General features: G+C 45.2%; 1 protein-coding gene across 1 annotated transcript in view; it reads right to left on the reverse strand.

The window, feature by feature from the left end:
* Window positions 1–2,450: 2,450 nt before the first annotated feature.
* LOC147452818 (calcium-transporting ATPase 10, plasma membrane-type-like) overlaps window positions 2,451–21,999 on the reverse strand; it is a 60,850-nt gene continuing 41,301 nt past the window's right edge. Inside the window, exons 7-12 of the mRNA XM_086519027.1 lie at window positions 9,229–9,345; window positions 9,042–9,140; window positions 4,567–4,674; window positions 3,350–3,441; window positions 3,171–3,268; window positions 2,451–3,038 (exon numbers count right to left, since the gene is read on the reverse strand). Of these exons, the coding sequence (XP_086375153.1) occupies window positions 2,800–3,038; window positions 3,171–3,268; window positions 3,350–3,441; window positions 4,567–4,674; window positions 9,042–9,140; window positions 9,229–9,345 (753 nt within the window). The 3' untranslated portion in view covers window positions 2,451–2,799. The remainder of the gene's footprint in view (window positions 3,039–3,170; window positions 3,269–3,349; window positions 3,442–4,566; window positions 4,675–9,041; window positions 9,141–9,228; window positions 9,346–21,999) is intronic.

A 21,999-nucleotide genomic window follows, 5' to 3' on the forward strand; every position in this document is an offset into this window, starting at 1 on the left:
TTAAGAATGAAAAGGATCATGAGATGCATTTAAGCCGGAGAAATTAGGAAGTATTATGTGAACATCACTTGTATGTCAGACTATATATATTTTATCCTTATCTTGATGACTTCATTTTGGTGTCTTTGGATGATACTTTTGTTTATTTTAAGAATGAAAAGGATCATGAACTTTGGAAGTATTGTGTGAGAACTTTGGTTGTGTGAACATCACTTGTACGTCAAACTAAGTGCTTCTTTGCTAATGAAGAAATTGCATATTTTTGGGAAGGATAATCTCTAAAGAGGGCATTCATATTGATTATGACAAGGTCAAGGTAATTGTAGAATGGCTATCATAAAAAATTGTGAGAGATGTGAGGAATTTCACGGGGTTAGCATAGTATAAGCGAGCGCATATTAATAATTTTTTAAAGAGTGCGAGTCCTCTAACTGAACTAACAAAGAAAAACAAGGGGTTTGTATGGTATGAAGAATATTAAGCTGCATTTGAAACACTAAAAGAAAAAGTGATTGAAAATTATGTTTTAAAAATTTCAGAATAAGAAAAACCTTGGTGGTAACATGTGAGCAAGCGGGAAACAAATGGGATGGGTTTTATATCAAGAGAGAAGAGTTTTTGCATATGAATCTAGTAAGATCGGATGGGTTTTATACCAAGAGGGAAGAGTTTTTGCATATGAATCTAGTAAGTTGAGAATTACATGAGGTAATTTATCCTATGCATGATTTGAAATTAGGAGCTATTGGTCATACTTTGAAACATTGGCGTTATTTGTTGCTAGGTGTGAAATTTGAATTAAGGAGTGATCATTAGAGTTTAATATATTTTTACTCAACCATTACTCTATAATTGGTAGAAGTGATGGCTTCAACTATTGTGTGATTATGATTTTGATCTTAATATTTGATTGAAAAAGAGAACAAGGTTGCCGATACCTTAAGTCGAAAGCCTATGTGTAATTTGCTTCATATTATGTGTCGTGATTTGATTGATCAAACTCAAAGTGAAGTGGATAATTATCCTTTCTACTCTAACATTATCACTTTTTTGAATTCTCATGTGGGAGAGATATTTAAGTAAAAAATTCATTTGTATATGAGTAACTTGTATTATCATGATCGCCTATGTCTACAAATTCCTCTTTGAAACATCCAAATTTGTAGGAAAGTTACAATACTCCATTTGCAGGTTTAAATAAAACATATGCTAAAGTGAAGAGCTCATTTTTTTTGGCCAAGCATGCGAGCTGTTATCTTGTTACATATGCGTGAATGCTTAGAATGCCAACAGGTAAAGGTTGAGCAAAAATGCTTACTTCATGAGTTACAACCTATAGATGTTCCTAGTAAAAAGTGAGAATCTATATCAATGGACTTCATCACCACATTATCTACAACTAGAGAAAATTTTGACATTATTTTTGTTGTGATTGATAGATTAATAAAAATGGATATTTCTTTTCAACAAAGAAGACTAATAGTACTTTGCATGTGGCTAAATTGTTTGTTAAGGAGATTCTTGGATTGTATGGTATGTCCAAGAGTATAGTGTCTAACCATGACTCTAAATTTACCTATGGACTTTGGAAGGCTACTTATCAAGCCATAGGAACAGAACTAAGAATGAGCATTGCTTTTTATCGTCCAAAGAATGGAGAAACAAAATGGATAAATCGAATATTGAAAGGCATGCTTATGATGTATGTGAGTGAGGGGTAGACTAATTGGATAAAATACTTACCTTTGGTTGAGTTTGCTTATAACAATTCTTGACATACGTCTATTCAAATGGTATCTTTTGAGACAATATATGGTTGTGATTGTTTCACTCCTTTAAATTTTCTCGATCTCGAGAACAACCAAAGCAAAAGAGTAATATAAACATTTTTATCTCTAAGCAAATGCTTAAGAGAATGAACCTAGAACTTTCCAAGATTAAGCGTCACATTAAAGAAGCACAAAAAAAACAAAAAAATGTATTATGATAAGCATATGAAACCATTGTCTTTTGATTTAGTAGATTTGGTTTTCATAAAGGCCATTGTATACTAATCTGATTCTTGATAAAGATAAGTGATTTTCTTTGAGATTCATAGGTCCTTTTAAGATTTCAAAGGGAGTTGGATCACTTACTTATAAACTTGAATTCCTTGCACATATTAAAGTAAATCTGTCTTTCCATATAAGTTTGTTAAAGAAGTATGTGTGTAATACTCCACATGTTTTGAAGGAGAACTATGGTAGTCATGATGATGGGTCATTGAAGGGTGTTAATGTCAAAATTTGGAAAAGTTTTGTATGTAGAAAACTTAGTCCTATACACAAGGAAAAATATTTGTTCTGTGAGTATTTTCAGATTTCATTGTTTTGATGCTTGTTTGAGCCCGTAGATTAAGGAGAAAAAGAGAAAATGCTAACTCACATCATTTTTGTAGAATTTACCAACTTGCAGATTAATTTTTGAAAAATCCAAGCAACGTCACAAGACTGTCGAAGAGCAGGGAAGCCCCAACAAATATCTTGGATAAAAGCCAATACAAGAATATCCAAGCATCTTTGTGCACCGAAAAGCTCAGCTTCTCCTTGCTGGCTGTACATTCCAATGCCAGCAATAGGAGATGGGAGAATATTATAGGGGCATATTTTGCGCCTTCTTTGCTAGCAAAATCCGGAGAGGCAACAGCAAGCGACGGCTATCCTCAATGACAGAGCAAAAAGACGCAATTAAAGCACACGAGCAACATTAGATTGCTGCACGAGCTGCCTTGAGGTGTTTTCAACACACTCTGTCAGGCCTTCATTGCCAAGCCTGATTGTTGTTTCGCATGTTCTGGTTTTCTACATCATTGCTTGAAGAAGGAGTTACTCCCAGTGGGCAGAGCATTTTCTTTAACTTTACACAGCAGCTTTCTGGTCCGGAATCCTTATCACCATCAACACTGAATTCTGTGTAGAATTTGGTAGACTTCACCGACCTCGATCTCTGCAAATCCACTTTTTGGCTCCCTTGTCGAAGCATCATTGACATGACAGATCCTGCAAAACAGATGATAAAGATAGTGTTGTAGTCTTTCCAGCTCCAAGAAAAAATATTCCTCAACTTTGACAGACTCAACAACCGACAGCTTATGACCTGACTATGCACATGACAAGCGGGAGACCAAGTACCTCCTCCTCGGAAAACCAAGTCGTCTCGATGCTGGCAGCTGCTCCAGATGGGTTGCTTTGGCACTGGAATGCACTTAATTATTGCAGCCAGTGGCATGCTGCATGCAAATCCTTGCATTCATGTACTGAACAGCTAATAGCCTTAAGTAAATGCTTTCATCAGAGGTAAGAAGGGGCACCTTACAGCACCAAGTGCAACACACAACAACCACCTATGCCAAGTTAGGTGCACTGTTGATGTGAAGGAGCCACAAAACTCAACAAGCAACACCTGTACTTTCAATAAAACACTAAAAATGTAAGGACTTACTATAGATAGATGGTTACATATACACGTAAGGATCTCTTATATGACTAGTTAATCATGGTGAATCCAGATATTACTACTACCCCACTACCTTAACCTCAATGCCCTCCAGCTTATTTTTAAACATCAGCTTCCTTGCAAGGAGTTTGAAAATCCTTTTCATGCCTGTCAAAGTGTGCTCTACAAAGTGCCATTGTTTCATGATGGTCAGTGAGTACATGCCCTGCATGCTCTTCACAAGTTCACATGTATCTTCGACCAAGAATGACCAATTGAGGTTCTGGATGGCCGAATCATGCTTTGGGCTCCAAGTCAAATAGCATTCGAAATCAAAACATCCGTGTCGTTGAAATGTAGTAATACATGGCAACTCTTCATGTAGCTCAGACATACAATGAAAATCTTAGAATTTGACCCACAGAAAGCTCCAATTTGCCCCAATGCTTCCTGCTCTCATTGCCCTTCCACACACCACCTTACCTTTGCATAGGCGGCGCACACACATGAGGATACAGGCCTATGCAAGAATTCATGAGATGACTCATCATTTTTGCCTCCCCTTTTAGTGTGTCCTCCTCATTGACATTCCCCCATTCTACAATTTGTAACATGAAATTGTATCCTACTTGCCTACCAGCCTCATTACCTTTCTACTGGGATTGTTTTAGGATCTAGGATGTTCCTTTTATGCCTTATCTCAGATGATTGTATCACATTTGATGCAGCTGTAACTTTTGTTCTCACAGGTCATTTTGGCCTTTCAAAGATGTTAATATAACATGTCATTTCATTTAATTTCTACTCAGTGGCTACTTTATCCATGATGCATAAGGACATGGATATCGTGTACAATGTTTCAGCCTGTTAATCAAAGCTTTCTTTTTTTATTTCTTTCTCCACATGATGGTGTTTTCTCGGTTGCCTATACAACTTTGCAGCAAGGACATTGACTAAAAACTTTGCATATCTACTTTGAAGTATCTTGAGTCTATTGAGAAACTGAAATCTAGGGTTATTCCTACTTATCAAGTGAGGAAAGCTTAAACTTGGATCGATCAATAACAACTAGCTCGATTTCAAGGTACTGACCTGGACAGCTACTGTGAAGGCAATCACATATAAAAATACCCTGTTTGCCATTAGTCCTCGGAAAACATTGGCCTCCTCTGGTTTTCTAGCATTTAATTCATTACAGACCTTGAAAACAGAGGGAACTCTTCAATACAGACTTTTTTGAAAAACGTTTTGGGAAAAAAATGCAAGCTGGAAAAACTGCGAGACACTTCAACTCTCCAACAATGTTTACAAGCAGTTGAAAGACTCTCCATGCCACATACTTGTGTAAGAAAAAAAATAAAATCACATGTTCTAGAAGTCATACAAGCAGTTGGAAAAAAGCAAGTTGCAAAGATGTACTTGGTGTCAAAGTTCGTCAACCCTTAGAGAACATGACTAACACAGGAAATTGTTCATAATTTACTGCTTCACTGTTGTGCCAAACTTCTCCCTGGTGTTTCTCAAACCCTTTGCAGCCCCTGCTCTACATGGGCTATGTTTCAGTGGTGGTGTATGCATTTCTATCGGGCTGCAATGGGTATCTTGGGTAGAAAGAAGGGAAAAGCATAAATATCTCTACAAGGCAATGTTGCCTATGAGCCTAAAACAATACATTCAATGAAATGTGGCTCTCATCTGGGAGAAAAGAAACAAGCCTAAAGATAAAGTTTATTTGAAAGCACATCACTAGTTCAAAGTGGCGGTTATGGGCTTTTGGAGCTGGACCTGAGGCTCATAGCACGGGACTGTAGCTCACGCCGCTCTCCAGGGCACCCTCCATGTGAATGCCCCCGGCGGGTTTACTACCACTTCTGTGAGAAGTCTGGACATGAGGACAAGGATTGCTACTACCTCAAAGGATTGCGCCAAATACAACAAAGTCTTGGTCCTACTCTTCAACAAGGGCCAACACCTGCATCCAACATGGTTTTCCCCTATGGCCATCCAAACCACATGCCACCTTTGTTGACAGCCCCTCCTATGCAAGGTATGCAGAGCACTTTTCCCTCTCAAAGCTTTTATCATACCATGCTCCCTCATCTCCTCAAAGCTTCTACGTCTCCACCTCCAACTCCATGCACCAGGAGCAAGGAACACCTTGCCCTTCGACTCGCCCATTGGATCGGCCTATTTTATGCTACAGATGCGGAGACTATGGACATTACCAAAGCAAATGCCCTCTGCCAGAAGGGTCCCCTCCCTGCCGTCATTGCCTTAAAGCGAAGGATCACTACATTAAGGATTGTCCCAAACATCGTGCATCTACATCTTCGAACCCGAGTCAAAGCCAAAATGAATTTACCTTTCCCAAGATCAATCTGATAGCAGTTAGCACCATCCCTCAGCTGTCACCTTCTACCCAAAACAAGCTACAGCTGGTAGAGGAGCCCGCTAGTGTCCTCACTCGGGCCCAGAGGGCAGCTCTTGGTCTCAGCATTCCAAAAAGTTCCACTATTACACCCACTATCCCACTAGTGGGTCCCTCGCTTCCAGCTATTGAAAAGCAATCCCATAGTGCAAAGCGAGGCTCCTCATCTCCGCTCTCAGATATTGATGAAGCTTTCTTGGAAGCAGTAGACGAGCTCCAGCATATCAAGGTACCAGAAGAACCACATGTAGAAAAAGAAAAGCTTACAGCAGAGACAATCTTAAAGAACACTTTCCAACAAGTGTCGCTCTATGATATGCTGCGGCTAGATGTGAGTTTTAGAAGTGACACCCTTGTAGTTATTTAGTCACTTTACCCAGGACCAGGTCCTAGTGGCGGGCACCTCCCGGTGCAACCATCAGAGTCCTATATGATATCCCATCCTGCTGCTCCCCTCACTGATTATAGAAGTCCTCATCTCACCGTGTCCGTCGTGGTGCAAACATTCTCAGGAGTGATAGTGGATGGTGGATCTGGCATCAACCTGATGGCCGAGTTCACTATGTTGGCTTTAGGTCTACAGCCTACTCGACGTGCCCCATTCACAGTGACTTTGGCTGACCAGAGAATTGTTTATCCTTTGGGCATAGTCGACAAGGTGCGGTTGCAAGTGCAGGGTTTTACATTTAGTCTGGATTTTGTGGTGGTTCAACTTCCACAGGTTGAGGGAGGCTTTCCCTTGCTCATTGGCAGACCATGGTTGCGGCACATTAAAGCACTTCATGACTGGGGCAATGATGCTATGTGGATAAATACTCCAGGTGCCCTAAGGAAACCCATTCACCTTGAAGGTGGTACAGATCCAGTAGTTCATCATATTTCGTTGTCAGTAGAGTCCAATCCCGAGCTGGAGCAGCCTACACCACCCGAGTCCGACGACGACCTCTTGCAGTAGTTGGAGGCTACTGCTTCTATGCCCTGCTATGGGGTCTCTATTCAATGTTTCCCTGAGGATACACACTCTTTCACAGTTCCTACACTACCTACGTCCAGCGAGCCATCTGAGCCAGCAGCACATGTGGAGGATCTATAGGAGCTCACACACACCTCAACTTCAGCCCCATTTGTGTCGGACTCTTTGATCCAGCTAAAGTTCTTTGTGACAGGTGTACTACCCTTCAACAAGATTCTTCAAGGTGGGTTACAACAAAAAGATGTTGATTTCAACGTGGATGACCCAACTCAGCATGTCTCTCTACTCCGAGACGATGCAACAAATTCTTCACCTACAATGCAATCTTCGGTGGGCCTAGCTAGAGATCCAATAAAGGGCTGCAGTGTTTCTCATACCCACCCCGCTTTGCTGAACCGTATGTAGAGCAGACAATCCTACCCACCTCCCCCTTGACCCTACCTACTCTCCCTCGTCCCTACCCACCCCCCTAGACCCTCCCTATCCCCTCGTCCCTACCTACTCACCCTAGACCCTACCCACCCCCCTAGACCCTCTTTATTCCCTCGTCCCTACCTACTCTCCCTAGACCCTACCCACCCTCCATCCCCCCTCGGCCCTACCCACCCCCTCCCCTCTTGCTCTCGCCCCTACCCAACCCCCTCTTGCCCTCACCCACTCGCCCCTACACTCCCCTCACTCGTCCCTACCACCCCTTCTCTCTCCCCTCGCCCTATTCACCCCCTAGACCCCTACCCAACCCCTCACCCTCCAATGTTAGCAGCAACTTTTACAGGCCGCATTAAAGTCAGAGTTTGAGCATTGACTTGAAGGAAACCAGGAAAATTTCACAAGTTTAATTGCGGCAGAGGCACCATGTGTAGACCTAAAACCGGGAGTATTTCAAGTTTTCCCTTATTGTCTTCTATTCGGACAAATACCATTCGTGGTAGCCAACTCCTTGCTCTTTTGGCTGCATTTACACTAGCGTCGTGACTCGCTGAAATTTGTTCATCTTGGTTAGTCTTCACTTTCTACTTTCTGGACAGCTTACCACATTGGACAGGGTTATTGCTTCTTCGGTATATCTTGCAAATATCTACATTGCTTCATTGGTACCTTCCTCCTAGGAACTCAAAATCTTCTCCAAACATCACCTTCTTCATTCAGAGTGTACTATGTTTTTTCTGCTTGTTTCACTATTCTCTCTAGTTTCAGTGTTCTCTCTCACCGGGACGGTCAGTGGTCTTGTGGCAGGCAACTTGTAGCAGGGCTATAGTGTCACTGGTGCAGGACAGACAGTTAGTCAATTAGTCACAGTTGGTCAGAAGTTCACACTGGACGAACTCTCGCCGAGGCAGTGACTCATGGCAAGTGATACGGATGGTGGTCTAGTGGACACCGAGGCCAGATCACCACCACCTTAGTTTGGAGATAGGCTTAGCTGGATTGGGATATCTGCTAGCCGTTGGTGGCTCCTTACGTATGAGTGGTTGGGTCCAAGGTCGGGGACGCTATCAGGATCATCTACTTTTGTGTGGTCACTCGTCTAGAGTCTATCATCTTGAGTTGTACACAGCACGTCTGCACCATCCCTACACGACACCCCCATTGTACCTATGAGATCTGGGCTAGAGCTGAGTGTGCTGCCATGCCCTAAGCCTGTATTGGTTTCTTTGAGTTTGTCGATGTTTCTGCTGTTCATGTCAGGTTCTGCTAAGTCGTACTGTTGTTGCTCTGTTGTTCATTATCATTTGTGTTTGCATTCTGTGAAGTGAGATCTCATGCACATTGCACTGAGGAGCGCACGACACATTATCTCCGCTACACTTCACAGCTCACGGGCTCAAACCAGAGCAAATACAGTTTCAGAGATGCGCGATAATGATCACTTGTATCATTTCACAAAAAAAATGTTACAAAGAGGAGGAAAAAGCTGGCATCGTCTTCAAACTACTTCAAATCACAGGTAGGAGGCTTGTTCTCTTATTTTCAAGTTTTTCAGAAATTCAAATAGAAACACACCATGATGCCATACAACAAAGAGTCTCCAAGGAAGTTAGATAAGAACCACCATGAAAGTGCATACTCTTTCTCATCTATGCTGAGCATTCATGCTGATTTTGAATGAATTTCTTAAATGAAACAAAGGCAAAACATTTTGGAGAATAAATGTCAGGTATATACCTTTACAATAGAAGCGAAGTTATCATCCAAGATAATAATATCTGCACTCTCTTTAGCAACTTCCGTGCCAGCTATTCCCATAGCTAAACCAATGGATGCCTACAAAAGAGTTATCAACTTAAATTTAGAGATTGATTGAAAAAAGAATTCCATTTGAAACAAAGGTTATGATTATAAAACAAGAAACCTCGTGAAGTGCTGGGGCATCATTAGTGCCATCACCAGTAGCAGCTACTACATCCCCCATCTCCAAGAGCCGTTTAACTAAGGTGTGCTTGTCTGTAGGGGAAGATCTAGCCATAACCTGGACTAAAACAAGAATTAGCTTTGAAAAAGACATACCAATAGAGGAAAGGTATTTCATACTATTTTATGAGCAATGGATATGCCATTACAAGCATAAGTTATACTTTTATTTTTTGGGTTGAGGAAAACAAATGAAAAAATTGATTCAAGATTATTGAGAAACTTGTTTGAAGCACCAAATATGCCATTGTAATCACATGTCAACAATCAGACTACTGAATAAATTGATTCAAGAAAATCGAGAAACTTGTTTGGTAAGCACCAAATATGCCATTGTAATCACATGTCAACAATCAGACTACTGAAGTTGTCTGCTGGATTCATTTTTTGGCTCATTGTGGGCCTCATAATACCTGACCACCTCCCTCTAGACTATGAATAACATGCATTTATCTCGTCTTCCATGAGAAACCCTAGGTCTACGGTCCCTACTTTGTTCTATCCGAGAAACAGGGGAGGATCAATGAGGAGAGGCAATAGGTTATCAATAAAACATTCTCATTGGATTCATGTAGAGTCTCATCACCTGTTGATGACATAAAACGCCGCTTGATAAGAGCTCTAAACCCCCCCAAAAAATGCAGGATTGCTGAGGAAAACTCATCTTCAACTCTTTGATGATTCCGCTTCAATGTGAGACATTTCCTTCAAGCACATATCGGCATAAGATACCAAAGGCAGGCTTTTATATCCCATGTTGGTCTCACTTACTCAGGTACAAGGACCCATAAATTATGCCTCACTCTTGCTTTTTGCATAGATTTACATGTGTTTTCTCTCTCTCGTCTCTTCTAAGATTTTGAGGGGAAAAGTGGGGGAGGGGTAAGAAAGAGAGATATACTGAGAATTGGACACGTCCTATTCATATGCATAAGGGCACCCCCTTTACACAAGGTGGTTATCTCAAGCTCTTTAACAGCCCTTAAAACTGATATCATAACATAAGCTCTAAAAGTTACATTGTGAGACGCCTTTCCCATATACCTCCGACGTTGATTGAAGAGTGTGTGTGCGCGGATGCATGCGTGCGCAGTGCGGTGTACGTGTGAGAAGGGGAGAAGGAGAGGGAGAGAGTGTGTGGGTGGAGTCAACCTCACAAATGAGGAGCTCCTTATTCTTGATATATGTACAAGAATAAGTGGTGTCAGTGGGTGGGCGCCCATAGCCTGGGCGGCCGGGAAAGGCACAGACGCCTGTACCCCAACAACCTCCCACACTTAAAGGCGAATGTGCCGATAAGTGGGTCCTACTAGCTAAACTACTACTATGTACAAGAAAACAGGTGAGAGATTCTCTCAACCTACGTCCACTGGCTCGCTCAGTCGATCTACATGCAACCATATCGGCTCTCGTGGTAGACGAGCGTGCGTACCCACGCTAGAGTTTGCATGTAAATCCCACAGACTACTCTATATGGTCTGCAAAACTCCACTATGCATCATGCTAGTGTCAGTCACCATTCGACTGACAATCCCTGCTACAAATGCTCCCACTGCAGCTGCTAGGTCGGGCCTCAACACTAATAGGTCGTACATGAGACGTCCGAACACTGACGAAACCTGTGTAATCCTGGCTATCCCAACCACCTTAGCACTATGTGCATACTCTGCATCATCAGGACTAGCTATCACAAATGAGTGTGTCGACTCTCACTCCTGGAGGACCACCTCCCCTCATACATAGGGACTCGATGCGCGTGTCTTGATATCACCTCATCAGCCTCTAGTGTCACAAATTGATGATGTGGCAGTGCAACCCGGACACACACATGGCAAAGTGATGACGTGGTTGACTATATGGAAATCCCTGATTTTGCGATGACAACTGACATGGCAGATTGTACGGATTTCCACGTCACGCTACCCACTCACATGGCAGGGCTGTACGGAATTCCGTAATTTGCGCTTGCTGCTTTTTGCCAGTTTTTGAGGATCAGCTGCTTTTGGAACTTTTGCTTTTGAGTTAGACTGATTTTGGGACTCTGCTTTTGGCATCCCTTGTAAGAATAAAAGAGCTCTAAGGGCCTCACTCTTCAGAGCATCTGGACGCAGAGTTTGAGAGCGGAGGACCCTGTGGGAGTTGCACTTTTCTCAAAGATTAATATAAAAGAAATACCGAAAGGGGCGCCAGTCTTTGGGGCCAATCTCTCTGGGCACGAAATTACGCCGGGCCGTGTCGACCAAACGGAACTGAGATTTTAAATTTGTGAAGTATTTTAAGTGATTCTCTCTCGTGTCGCAACACATTCTAGACTTGGGGTGCCCAAGTTTGTTACAATGGTATTAAAGCATCAGGCGTGTGCTTTTCTCAAAGCATACAGGTCCTACTAAAGAGCAAACAAGGCACTTTTCACAAATTTGAAAATTGTTATTGAAGAACCCTCGTGCTCCATCCGGGCTTACTAGCCACTCCCACCCTTACTTCATCGTGCATCGGGCGCGCTCCCGTCTTCATCGCTCTGTCTTACAGGGCATAAAGCCATTAAGAATCCCAGATTACACTTACAGATTTCGACAAGAATCAGTCGACTTCTTCTGCATCTGCTGGTGCAGGAGGAGACCATGCAAAAGATTTTAACAATTTAACAGAGAAGAGTACGGGTCACCTTGGCCTACTCAGTATGAACTTCATGAGATGCAACGTTGACAACAGGTTGATGAGTGCACAAAGCAAATGATTCAATTTGCGAAAGACCCTCAATTTGCAAAATTTTTGTCTCAGCAATCCATTGTTGAAGTGCACACTCAGTGGCAGAAAGCCACCGAGCCACCAATCAAACCGACAATCAAGAAGCCTCCTACTCCGAGAATGTTTACTGAAGAAGAACTCCATGATACGGTCCAGGCCCATATCAATCAGCTTTTGGACACGAAGAAGCCATCGAAAAAGCAACTGAAGCAACGTAACAAGGGAACTAATTTCCCCGGTTAATTGGGTCAAAAATCCACTTTTGAAAACGCCAGAAAGCAGAAGAAGCGTGTACGCTTCGAAGGATTTCCCAGTTTTTCCTCATCTTCTGACAGCTCGGACACCTCATCTTCTGCTGATTCAAGTGATGAGGACAGGAAGGGCAAGAAACGAAGAAAGATCACATGTTTTATGCAAAAAGAAAGCACTTTATAGAGCCAATCAATATGATTTCCTCGACGACAAGGGAAAAAAGCCCAAAGAATTCAAAGAGGGAGGACATGCAGTAAAGTTTGAGCATTTTTCAGGGTTTCGAGATGCTCCCAAGGCTTTAGCCTTTGTCCAACAATTTGACATAGCATTTTCTAGAGGCCGCTATACAGAGCACTCCAAGATCAGACGGGCGGCATCCTTTTTGAAAGGCAATGCACGGACATGGTGGTCCACTCTGTTGTTAAGGAAACAAGACCCGACAAAGTGGTTGAAATTTAAGAAACTCTTTATTTCTTCATGGCTCACACAAGAATACGAACGAGACGTGATTACTGACTGGAACCATGTTCGGATAGTCAAGACAAAATCTTTGGATTCTTACTGTGAAAGATTCTAGAATGTCTCGAAAGTAAGTCCGAGTCTATATAACAATTGATGGGACACGCGAAGCGAGGATTTGCTATACATTTGGGTAACTTGACTTACCCATCAGATGAACCTTCCACGAGTCATAGCAGAAACAATCGATGACCTTCACTCACAGAAGACCAAAGAGATGAATATTTCAAAGCAGGAAAGTGTTTTGAATGTGGAGAACAAGGACATATCCCTACACGGTGCCCCAAAAGGGCACAAGAATCAGGATGACTGGCAGATTGAAAGGACAACAGGACAGGGTGATACTCGTTCCAAAACAGATTTTTGACCTAGCATTATTTCACTTTATGGATTTATGAAACAAGACTTTTTTGGAAGATGATTTTAAATTTTGAATAAAACTAATGTTTTATGAAAGAATCTGTTAATTCTGGAAAAATAAAAGAGCAGAGTTAAGAATGAGATGGAGCAGTGGTACTCCCGAATGAACCTGATAACGAATCATGAATCACGACTGATTCAATGGAATGAATGACTGGACCACTCTGTTTGGTATGAACTTAGTAATGGATTGGGATCCCCGAAAAGAATTCTCGCACACGACAATGCTTGAGGCGAATGATTCTCGCACACGACAGTGCTTGAGGCGAAAGATTTCTCGCACATGACAGTGCTTGAGGCGAATGACTACTTGCACACGATAGTGCTTTAGTAAAAAAAAATCTCTATAGACATGATCGCAATATGGGATTAGTTAACCGACATAAATGAGGTCGAGAATGGATCTACATGTGGTTACTAAATACGTTGCTGGCAGTCATTGTCTGAAATTTGGAATGAATGTTTCTGTGATTGATTGTCATGTGATGTCCTATGATGTCATGTGCAGTGACGTGACTTCGTGTAGCAGGGCTACAGTCACTTCACAGGACATATAGTTGGACAGTGGGTTACACTGGGACTGGTTCACACTGGACGGACCTTGGTTTGGGAGTGACACGTGGTAGGGTACCTACCTACAACCGACGGTGGTCTAGTGGACCTTGTGGCCAGGTCACCACATGGCTGACATTTATGAGCCGTTGGTGGCTCTTTACGGTGGTACATATGAGTAGTAGCGGTCGGTTATCTTATCATCTTCTTCACCTTTGGTCCAGCATCGTTGGGGAGAGCAGCGAGTCTTACACAGAGCACTGCTTCACCATCCCGAAACATCTAAGCCTTGACACCCCATTTGTACCTGTGAGTCCTGGGCTGGAGCTGAGTGTGCTACCACGCCAGAGTCTGTACATGGTTCTAGAGTCTGTACATGGTTCTTTGAGCTAGTCGAGTCCACATGTTCTGGTCCACTGTTGTGTCTATGTTGTTATCCATTGTTTCTGTGTTTCATTCTGTTTGAGAGAGTTTCCATTTGTTTGAGTGAGATTGTCACGCACATTGCACTGAGGGGCACCCACACTGTAGAGAGCACGACACATTATCCGCGCTACAGGTGCTCTCATTTTGGCGATCACGGTGGGATCTCAACTAAAGTCTCACTCTGTTGAGTAGCTGGGTTCTTCGCTTCGCCTGTGCAGCCTGTTGGTCTGGTCCAGTTTCACCCTTGACAGCTTAATCTAGCTGGTCTAGTCTCTCGCCTTGTTGGTCTGGTCCTCTCTCGCCCTTGTCCACCCAGTGCTCGTCCTGGTCTAGTCCTTCTCGTCCCTAGTCTAGTCCTTCCTCGTCTTGGTCTAGGCCAGGTGGTCTAGTCACTCGCCCTGGTCTAGTAGAGTCTAGACCAATGTTCAGCCAAGTGAAGGTTGTCTTGCCCAAGTGAAGGTATTCTTGCCCAAAGCTTGGTGGGGTTGGCGGTTATTGCATGACACATACAAGGAGGTCTTTGGAGCGTCAAAGTGCACTACTGAGTCCTCTGAAGTACTACCACAGACGGCGTCAACCCTTGGTGCCTAGTAGAAGCATATTAACCCCATCACCCATACCTACTCATACGGCTACCTCCATTCCTTCGACTGGTTCTATATCCTCCATGTCACCTTCTCCGGTAAGGCTCTCCCACATTTTGTTACAGCAAGCTAGTGAGCAACAGACTCAGGAGCAAGAGGCCATGGAGGAGCTCACAAGTGTTCTGGCAAAGGTGAACATCAAGTTCCCTACCTTTAAAGGTCTCTCCACAGAAGATGCAGACGACCATGCTTAGAGGTTTGTCTCTCTTTGCAGAGGTCGTGGCCTCAACAGAGAAGACGCATACCTGGTGCTCTTCCTGTCCACCTTGGATGGTCTTGCAGATAAATGGTACAGTCAATTTGCTGAAAACCACTTTACTACTTGGACCATGTTAAGACAGCAGTTCTGTGAAGCTTTCCGACCAGGGGATTATCAAGAGAAGATTCTAGATGAGTTGGCCAATCTGTTGCTCCAACCCAAGGAGACATTTGCAGAGCTCATGACCAGAACAAAGTCCCTGGTCGCCAAGATGCCTCAGCAACCAGGGGAATTCATGGTGAAGAAGTGGGTAGAGAAGGCTCTGCCTAAGACTTCTCAACAAAAGCTCAAAGAAAGTCTCCGTCCTGAAGCCAGTCTGGAGGACTTTGTTGCTACTGCTACTAGAATAGAGGGAGCAAGAAGGCAATTCACTGACTCTCCTCAGTTAGATACTGCCCCTGTACTCATGGACAGTCCATCAGACCCCTTGACTTCTTTAAGAAGGGAACTGGAAGCCCTAAAGTTACAGCGGGCCCTTCACGAAGAGAGATCCTTCTCTCTCAGACAGGAGAAGCCTCCACATCAAGAGGCTTATGATCAACTTAAAAGAGAGTTAGAAGAGCTCAGGTCTCAGCAGGAGACTAAGGCTATGGTATGGTGTAGTTCATGCCGCTCTCCAGGACACCCTCCACAGGACTGTCCCCTTCGCTCTTATTGCCACTTCTGCGAAAAATCGGGTCATGAAGATAAGGATTGCTACTATATAAAGGGATTGCACAAAATACAACAAAGTCTTGGTCCTACTCTCCAACAGGGGTTAGCACCAGCATCCAACATGGTTTCCCACTACAACCATCCCAACTACATGCCACCTTTGCTCAATACCCCTGCTGTCCAAGGTATGTCAAGTACTTTCCCGACTCAAAATTTTTATAATGCTAATGCCACCTCAACCTGTCAAAGCTTCTACACTTCAGCCTCCAACTCCATGCAGCAACCACCTCGTCCCCCGTTTCGTCCTTCCAATCGGCCCATACTCTGCTACAAATGCGGAGAATATGGGCATTATCAGAGCAAGTGTCCTTTACCTGAGGAGTCCCCTCCTTGTCGTCATTGCCCTGATTCGAAGGATCACTACAGTAAGGATTGTCCCACACAAAGGGCATCCACGTCTTCAAGCTCGACTCAGAACCAGCAAGAATTCACCTTCCCGAAGATAAACTTGATTACTGTGAACACCGTGCCTCAACCATCACCTGCTACTCATGTGGTTAAGCCACTGCAAGTGGAGGAGCCTGTTGGTGTCCTTACTCGGGCACAAAGAGCAACTCTTGGTCTCAGTCTGCCCACAGGTCCACCTCGCCAGTCCCCACTTCCTCAAGCTGGTCTATTTGACCCAAAGGACGAGTCCTTCAAAATTGCTCAGAGCAAACCAACTTCCCTGTTATCTGACATTGATGGAGCCTTCTTGAAAGCAGTGGCTGACTTGGAACAGATTAAGGTCCTAAAGGGAGCCCAGTTCGAAGGCGCCAAGCCCACAGTAGAAGCCATCTTGAAAAATACTTTTCGGCAGGTGTCACTATACGACATGCTAAGGCTCGACACAACACTTAGAAGTGACACCCTGTCAGTCATTCAGTCTCTGTACCCGAGGGCTGGGCCTAGTGGCGTGCACCTCCCTGTACAGCCCTCAGAGTCTTATTTGATTTGCAACCCATCCTCTTAGAAGGAGGCATGGATCCAGTGGTGCAGCAAGTTTCCTTGTCAATGGAAACCAACCCTGAACAAGAACAGCCTACTACACCTGAAGGGTCAAATGAAGATCTGCTGGAGTGGCTGGAGGCTACCAAATCTATGCCTTGTTATGGAGTCTCTATTCACTCTTTGCCTAAAGGTACACCCTCTTCAAATATTTCCATAGTAACTAAACCTAATGAGCCACCTGAGCCTCTAAAGAAGCGTAGAAGCAGCAAGAAATCCCCTCTACAGGAGTTCGCTCCCCCTCAAACATCAACCCCTTTGGTGTCTGCTTCTCTGACCAGAACAAAGCTCTCTTTTGTGCCTAGCAAACTCCCTTCTCAGAGCCCGTCCTACAAGATGAATTCCAAGATCATGATAGCTGTCTTGCTCATGATAGCTGTCTGCTCCTTACTTGTACCTATCTACCCTTACCTCCTCGACCTTACCCACAATCAGAATGCCCACATCCTTAGGGTTCAGAGCTGTGGCAAAGAGATCATCAAGAGCGCCGAACATTGTTGTTCCCATCATCTACATGAGAGTCACCAAAACAATATAGAGCAGGCACTAATGTTCTCCCCAATGTTGTCCCCTACTGCTGTAGGCTCCTGGCGGCAGGCCCTCCTCCATTGGTGTCGGCTCCTACAAAATCCTCCTTTGGTGCCGGTTCTTGCATTCGGTTGTTCAGAGATGAAATTGTCGCTTTCCATAGGGACAAGCATGATGATCGCCTGTGCGGTAGGGCGGTGTCGCCTTGGCATATCCTTTCTTATATTGACTTTGGGTTGCAATCAGTAACGGTAAGTGATGGTGAAGCTCCGTATAACTCACAGGCCGCTTCTAAAGCTGCAGATTGTAGCAAGAAGCTTAAAGCTTCAACGATAAATGAAGGCTGGTGGAGGAGAGCAGCTCCATCACCCCCCGCCACTCCTCGTCCCCCTTGTCTATCCCTCTCCATTGCCCAGCTCTTGCCCTATTCACCCCACCCCTTCCCTACCCCCCACCCCCCCTTGTCTATCCCTCTCACCCCCTACCCACTCGCCCTCGCCCCCTGTCCCTCCCCCTCGCCCTCGCCCCTACCCACCCCCTCACTTCCCCTCTCGCCCCTACCCTCCCTTCCTCACCTCCCTCTCGCCCCTACCCTCCCCCTCCCCCCTCGCCCCTACCCACCCCCTCACTCCCTCTCGCCCCTACCCTCCCCTCTCGCCCCTACCCACCCTCACCTTCCTCTCGCCCCTACCCTCCCCCTCCCCTCTCGCCCCTACCCACCCTCACCTTCCCCTCGCCCCTACCCTCTCCCTTCCCCTCGCCCCTACCCTCCCCCTACTCACCCCTACCCACCCCCTCTAAGCCCTCGCCCCTATCTAGGCCTCCCCACCCTCGCCCCTATCTAGCCCTTCCCACCCTCGCCCCTACCCACTCCCCCTCCCCCTCCCCCTCGCCCCTATCTAGCCCTCCCCACCCCTCTCAGGTTCAGCAAGTTTCCCCCCACCCTGCATGATCGGCCCCATTCACTTGGTTGCCATCCTGTTTGCTGTGAAGGCCCTTTCATTCTGCCATCATGATGGAGCTTAACCCTATTTGCGGTGTTACTCGGGCTTATGGTAATCCATCTTTTCGAGAAGAGTGTTGTTGCAGAAAAGTATGGCAACTGCAAGCATGGACCAAGCTATGCAATCATACATACTAGTTCCTGCTTAGTTGCAAGCTTAAGGCGATTGCAATCAAGAAAAGATGTATGGATGCAGTAGCTAGTAGTTCCTGCTTAGTTACAAGCTTAAGGCGATTGCAATCAAGAAAGATGTACGGATGCAGTAGCTAGTGGTTTTCCGTCACAGTTTTTTAGTATTCCTCTCACCGAGACGGTGAGCCGGCCTTGTGGCGGGCAACCTGTAGCAAGGCTACAGTCACTTCACAGGACATACAGTTGGACAGTGGGTTACACTGGGACTGGTTCACACTGGACGGACCCTGGTCTGGGAGTGACACGTGGTAGGGTACCTACCTACGACCGACGGTGGTCTAGTGGACCTTGTGGCCAGGTCACCACATGGCTGACATTTATGAGCCGTTGGTGGCTCTTTACGGTGGTACATATGAGTAGTAGCGGTCGGTTATCTTATCATCTTCTTCACCTTTGGTCCAGCATCGTTGGGGAGAGCAGCGAGTCTTACACAGAGCACTGCTTCACCATCCCTGCACATCTGAGCCTCGACACCCCATTTGTACCTGTGAGTCCTGGGCTGGAGCTGAGTGTGCTGCCACGCCAGAGTCTGTACATGGTTCTTTGAGCTAGTCGAGTCCACATGTTCTAGTCCACTGTTGTGTCTCTGTTGTTATCCATCGTTTCTGTGTTTCATTCTGTTTGAGAGAGTTTCCATTTGTTTGAGTGAGATTGTCACGCACATTGCACTGAGGGGCACCCACACTGTAGAGAGCACGACACATTATCCGCGCTACACTTCGTCTTTGTACAAGTGCTAGATGTGTCGTGTCTAGTGCGTCGGTACTAACAATCAATGTCTACTAAGATAGTTTATGGCCTCTTATCTATTTTGCAGGCGTAATCGAGGGCGATTACAATTCTTTCAAGAGGGGGGTATGTCACAAATTGATGACATGGCAGTGCAACCAGAACACACACATGGCAAAGTGATGACGTGGCTGACTGTACGGAAATCCCTAATTTTGCAATGACAGCTCACGTGGCAGTATTGTACAGATTTTTGATTTTTGCGTTGACATGCTGACGTGGCAGATGATACGCATTTTCGCATTTCACGCTAGCTGTTGTCGTGGCAGGGTTTTACAGAATTCCGTAATTTGTGCTGGCTGCTTTTTGCCAATTTTGAGGATCAATTGCTTTTGAGTTAGACTAACTTTGGGGCTCTGATTTTGGCATCCCTTGTAAGAATAAAAGAGCCCTAAGGGCCTCACTCTTCAGAGCATCTGGACGTAGAGTCTGAGAGTGGAGGACCCTGTGGGAGTTGTACTTTGCTCAAAGATTAATATAAAAGCAATACCGAAAGGGGCGCCAGTCTTTGGGGCCAATCTCTTTGGGCACGAAACCTACGCCGGGCGTGTCAACCAAATTGAACTGTGATTTTAAAGTTGTGAAGTATTTTAAGTGTTTCTCTCTCGTGTCACGACAGATTCTAGACTTGGGGTGCCCAAGTTGTTACATCTAGAATAAGCACATCAAAAAACTCCATACCTGTCATCTCGGCATGTGCCTCTAGGGAGCAGATCCGCTCTACCTCTATTTGTACACACTCGGACGACGCCTGTTGTGTCTCACTCGAGCAATCCCGCTCCACCTCTGCTGCTGTGTCGACTGATATGTCCTACACAGCTAAATTCTCCGTCTCCTAAGTATATTGGAGCACACTCGCGAAGGAGACACGTCTAGTCTCACTCCTCACATGTCATGGTGGTAATGGACACTATACCGTCTAGCGCCTGAGAAACCTGCAGTGGGTATACACTGTATCCCTTAGCACCTCGCCCAATGACTAGGTGACCCAACTGCATCTGGAAAGACTACTCTCGAAGCAATACCTGACATCCACTGTCTTTCAGGCATCTCATTGAGATCAAGCTTTGTGGGATCCCAGGAACATAACGCACATGTGTAAACGTATAAGATGCACCACTGGATAGTAACAGACATATATCTCCTGCACCCTCTATGTTATATGCTGAATGATCACCCAGATGAACACGACCATAACTCCCACTAGTAAATGTGCTGAACAAGTCACAACATGGTGTGACATGAAATGCTGCAGACTCATCTAGCAGCCATCAGTAGGTGGAGGCTAGAGGTAAGTGTGACATAACCATCACAAGTATATGTAGCCGTCTCTCTAGTCTATGTCATAACTATCTGTGCATCACGCATCTGTCTCCGCTGCTGTCTCATGCGTCTAAAATAGCAGCGCCTAATGTGCCCTGTGTGACCACAATACCAACATCGCATATGTCGGGAAGATCGAGACCTCCGTCTCTCATGAGCCGTCACTGTAGTGTAGCAGGCTACAATGTCACTTTCACAGGACACTCAGTTAGTATAGTTGGTCTAGTCTAGTTCAAACTGGATGGACTCTCTTGGCTGGGCAGTGACACATGGCAGGATACGGACGGTGGTCTAGTGGACATCGTGGCGAGGTCACCAGCACCACTCACTTTGGAGATTGGCTTAGGTGGCTGACATTTATGGGCCGTCGGTAGATCATCTTCTGGATATATGGTCCAGCGTCGTCGTCTAGGAGCATAGAGTCTATACACACAGCACGTCTTCACCATCCCTGCACATCTGAGCCTCGACACCCCATTGTACCTGAGAGTCCTGGGCTGGAGCTGAGTGTGCTGCCACGCCAGAGTCTGTATCAGTTCTTTGAGCTAGTCGAGGGTGAATTTATGGTTAAGAAGTGGGTAGAGAAGGCGCTTCCCAAAACTTCTTAGCAAAAACTCCGAGAGAGTCTCCAACCCGACGCCACTCTGGAGGAGTTCATTGCAGCTGCTACTAGGATAGAGGGAGCTAGGAAGCTGTTCAATAACTCCCCTCACATAGAGACCCCTTCTGTGTTTTCGGAAAGTCCTGCTGATCCATTAACTTCTTTACGCAGGGAACTAGAAGCCCTAAAGTTACAGCGAGCTCTTCAAGAGGAGAGGTCCTTCTCTCTTGGAACAGATCAAGCGTGAGCTAGCAGAGCTCAAGGGTCAGCAAGAGACTAAGGCTACGGTTTGGTGTAGCTCATGCCGCTCTCTAGGGCACCCTCCACAGGAATGCCCCCTTCGGGTTTACTGCCACTTCTGTGAAAAATCTGGACATGAGGACAAGGACTGCTACTACCTCAAGAGATTGCGACAAATACAGTGAAGTCTTGGTCCTACTCTTCAACAAGGGTCAACACCTACATCCAACATGGTTTCTCCCTGTGGCCATCCACACCATATGCCACCTTTGCTGACAGCCCCTCCTATGCAAGGTATGCCAAGTACTTTTCCGTCTCAGAGCTTTTATCATACCCATGCTCCCTCATCACCTCAAAACTTCTATGCCTCCACCTCCAACTCCGTGCACCAGGAGCAAGGACCACCTCGCCCTTCGACTCGCCCTTTGAATCGGCCCATTTTGTGTTACAGATGCGGGGAATATGGTCATTACCAAAGCAAATGCCCTTTGCCCGAAGGGTCCCCTCCTTGCCGT

The sequence above is a fragment of the Adiantum capillus-veneris genome, chromosome 8, assembly GCF_014529385.1.
Source record: "Adiantum capillus-veneris isolate H3 chromosome 8, ASM1452938v2, whole genome shotgun sequence".
In the NCBI taxonomy this organism is placed as follows: Eukaryota; Viridiplantae; Streptophyta; class Polypodiopsida; order Polypodiales; family Pteridaceae; genus Adiantum; species Adiantum capillus-veneris.